The 4,088-nt window shown below is 40.6% G+C and overlaps 1 protein-coding gene across 1 annotated transcript in view; it reads right to left on the reverse strand.

Moving 5' to 3' along the window:
* Nucleotides 1–323: 323 nt before the first annotated feature.
* Nucleotides 324–4,088, reverse strand: part of dthd1 (death domain containing 1) — a 16,580-nt gene continuing 12,815 nt past the window's right edge. The window contains exons 9-12 of the mRNA XM_035675753.1: nt 2,566–2,855; nt 1,489–1,739; nt 1,338–1,395; nt 324–667 (exon numbers count right to left, since the gene is read on the reverse strand). Of these exons, the coding sequence (XP_035531646.1) occupies nt 324–667; nt 1,338–1,395; nt 1,489–1,739; nt 2,566–2,855 (943 nt within the window). The remainder of the gene's footprint in view (nt 668–1,337; nt 1,396–1,488; nt 1,740–2,565; nt 2,856–4,088) is intronic.

A 4,088-nucleotide genomic window follows, 5' to 3' on the forward strand; every position in this document is an offset into this window, starting at 1 on the left:
CAAGACATATATAAGGGGTCATGAAAGACAATGAAAAGGATAAAAGAAAAGGAAAAAAAAGCAATTATATTATATAATTATTATACACAATGAGATCTATTATTTTTAGATATTTTTCATCTTTTCTTTTTTTTTTTCTTTTTTACTGGGTAAAATAAAGTCTTCAGGCCTCTAAGAGTTACTTGTTTCACATAGTCATGACTCATAGACATAATCTACTGAAGTCTGAGTCTCACAGTCCAATGCTGACCCCTTGTGGATCAAAGAAAACACTACCACTAACTCATTTTGGAAGGCACACATGCTCTGACTAAAAGCAGCGATTAAAAAGCTGTGTGAGTTCTACTTTTTAAGCTTCCTGTTCTCAGTGAGCCCGGCCTGGTGGCTGCAGCCTGTCGCAGCAACAGCTCTCTGGCCAGGTCCGGCCTGCCGCTCTTGGCCAAGCAGTGAGCCAGCTGAGAGGCTTTGGGTTGGTGTGCGGCAGCGGGCAGGCCTCTCCTCCACATGGCCAGGACATGGAAGGCCTGGGTGGACAGGCTGTCCCCAGCCCTGAGCTTCACCAGCTGAGCAGCGCTACGGCGGAGACGCAGGGACAGCACCAGAAGGGCTACTTCCTCCTCTGATAGCTCCCCAGACAGCCAGAGAAGGAGAGAGTCTGACAGGGAATCTGGTGGGTGGGCAAGATAAGAAGGATGGAGGTGAGGTTGAGAATTGGCTATAAACAACAAAAAGTTGATATTTTTTGTGTCTAGGGCTCAATAAAGATATTTCCTGATACTGATATATATTAAAATATGGCAAAAGAAATGTAAAATAATCAAAGTGATGCATCAAATTGTGTTAAAACTGTAACATAATGCATACAAAACCAATTTAAACCAGTTTTTGTTAATTCAAAGCAAGCTAAATTATTTAAAAACCGGACAAGCTTGTTGTAAAAGCTGCATATGTCAACATATGCAAGTAACCAGTGAAAATAGCTGTTAGATAAATGTAGTGAAGTAAAAAAAAAAGTGATCCTTATAATATATCCCTCTGAAATGTAAAGGAGTAGAAATATAAAGTCGTGGAAACTGGAAAAACAAAAGTAAAGTACAAGTACCTCAAAACTGAACTCAACTACGACTGTACTGAGTTACCTAGCCAGCAAAAATCTGATCATATATTTACGATAAGATGAAAGCAACCAGCAGCATCACAGCAATGACAACTTCACACTGAAGATGTCACCGCTGGAAGAAAAGATGGATTCTGCTCGACCCTGCGATACATTTTAATTGAAACTGTAGCAAATGAATTATAAATAAAAAGATATTCAAGCAGAACGTGTCACCCACCTGTCTCCTCGCATAACTTCACCCTGGCTATGATGGGCCGATTGATGGTTCTCACTTTCTGAAATGAAAGAGAATAAAATGCTAGAATATTCTTTTACTGTGAAGGTCAACACCAAGTACACTGTGGAATTCCTTGTGAATGCGTCTGCACCTTGGGTAAAGTCAGAGACAGCTTACAAACGGGATCTCCCAAGAGTTTTGTGTCCGTGGGGACTGGTCTGCCACCTCGCCACTCCATCTGACCTCTGGTGACCTTATAAAACATGGCCGTGCCCTTGTAGTGTGGGGAGCTGTAGTTCCCAAACGGGTCCACTTCTGTTAGATGCACCGAGAGGTGATTCTTCTGCTGACTGTGAAAGGTGATTCGCTCGTGTGGGAGATCACGTCGGCCGTTCTGAGTTCCTATCACAAAACACGGACGCGCAAAAACCTGTGATTAGTTACCCTGTAGCTCAAACATACCTGAGATTGTAAACACACGTGCATTCTGCAGGCTGCCTGTGCAAACATATAATCCATTCACTTTATTTTGTGGTCTGTTGCATCCAGCAGCAGGAAGACAAACCGGTTTTGACCTATGGTAACTTTATGACTTCCCCAACAACAACAACAGCCGTTTTATTATTTATGTTGTTGCTGTAGCTACCTTTAGGGATGCTTTTTATGTATGTTTTGCTACATCAAACCTTCTTTTTGTCTCTTTCCCTTCATGTCAAGTTCAAGGTGCACGTTCAACACCACAAAGTGTAAAGAGACGTTTTTTGCATGGATGACTCCACACTGTTAGAATACCAAACATAGTCAACCGTGCAAACAGTATATGTCATCTTTAACCACTAGTTCAACCTGTTCAAAAGCATTTGAACTCTTGAACCCAGGCTTTTCAGGAAGTCGGTTCAGGTGTGTGCGGCCAAGGTAAACAGTCCCATATCATGATCCATCTGGATCAGGGTGGTGGACGAACAGACAGACATTGCAAGCCTAGAGCCATGCTTGCAAAACTAGAAGAGGCTTTTCTGATGCAAAAAAGTAATCTGTTCATTACGTGTATGTGGAAAAAAAGTGACTAGAAAGTGAGTTTTGTCACTTTTTCTCCAAAAAAAAAAAGAAAGGAAAATTTTGCATCTGCAGAGCCCTTTCTGGTGTTTTTTTCTCAGTGTTCGGGCAGTTTTTTCTATTATATGGAACTTTTGTAATTAGTCAGCAAGTCAACCTCCAGGTAGGGTACCTGTGGAAGTGATGTTGCCACTGAAACGGAGGAGAAGCTGGTCTCCTTCACACATTGAGATCTCAGACGAGGTCTCTGGGAGGCCCCCGTAGCCCTGAGCTTGGAGTTTTGACAGCTCCCAGCTGAGGTCTCTGCTGGGCAGAGCCGCCACCAGGACGGTGTGAGGCTCATCCGGTCTACGCTGGAGCACGACGGTGACCGCGTGGCAGCAGACCGACTCCTCCAGCTCCACCGCCAGGGAGGTGAGATGGCACGGCTGCAGCGGAGAGTGAAGACGAACCACCAGCAGTCTAAGACGAGGGACAGGAGAGTCGGTGACGGAAGCAAAGTTAAGAAGATGAGCTCAGCAGAGACATTAGATTGTTGCTGAATAGAGGGAAGAGATGAGTCTGTTATCATGGGCCTGAAAATAGACCTAATATACTTAAGACAGAATAAAGAATTCATATTACCTACTGTTCAAATATTATTCCCTGGCTAGGCTGTTTTAGATAAGAAAGATGAAGAGAATTATAGCACAGGAGAATTAACTAGAATCCATCCTTATTGAAGGAACAGTTCCCAATTTCCAGCTAGGTTTTAATTTAATCTTGGTGACTAAAAACAGAAAGGCAATCGCATACCTTTATTTTCTCATTGTGACTTCTTTAGAGATTACTTAACATTTTTTACCATGTACTTATGTTCTGACATACAAATGCTAAAGCCTGGAATTCAAAGCATTCAGGCCCCTCTTTATCCATACTGCCTTTCTTAAAGCCCTTACGTGAAGAAAAGCTTGCTCTAAGTCTGGTTAGTTGTACTGTTCCACATTTCTTTTCATGCTGTGCCTTCGACTGAACATGTCTACTTGAAAGGATATGAGGTGGAACAGTGGTTGCACGAGTGGTAAGTACTTCTAGATGATGTCTTGTCGATGTATTTGACTCAGCAATGTAAGAAAGTAAACAAAATGTGATAATTATGTCCAATGTTTTCTAAATCAGTATGCAAAAGGTTCTTATAGTATTATACGGAAATTGTAAAAGGCAAGTGACATTTTTTTGAAAAACAGGTGAAAAACTTTTTTTAATTTCATTTTTCCAAGTTTACTTTTATTTCAGCTGTGAAAAGGGTTAAAAAAAAGTTCACTTTCCCATTTTAAACTTAAATGTTCAGTTTTGTGAAATGTGTTTTTTCACTTGTTTTCAAACATAAAGAAGATTCACAACTTTGTTGATATTCTCATGTGAAATTTTTTTTTCTTGTCTTTCAAGGCTACCGCAGAATTGTCAATTATTACAACATCTTTAAAAAGAAAAGAAAACATTGTTTGGACCAGCTTGACTAAAGGAATCTTTCATTCGTGTGAATTTGCTGTGTGTAATTTTGTACTGTATGTTTGTTTACTGCTTTTCTGATTGTATCTGTGTGACTGCAGATGAAAAGCTTAGCTTAAAGCTTAACAATACATCAGATTGTAACATTTAATATTGTAAATGGTCCCTTACAACAAAAAAAAGATATAACAAATGTCACTGTGA

This window comes from Morone saxatilis, unplaced genomic scaffold, assembly GCF_004916995.1.
Source record: "Morone saxatilis isolate NCDOM2014 unplaced genomic scaffold, NCSU_SB_2.0 Contig4, whole genome shotgun sequence".
In the NCBI taxonomy this organism is placed as follows: Eukaryota; Metazoa; Chordata; class Actinopteri; family Moronidae; genus Morone; species Morone saxatilis.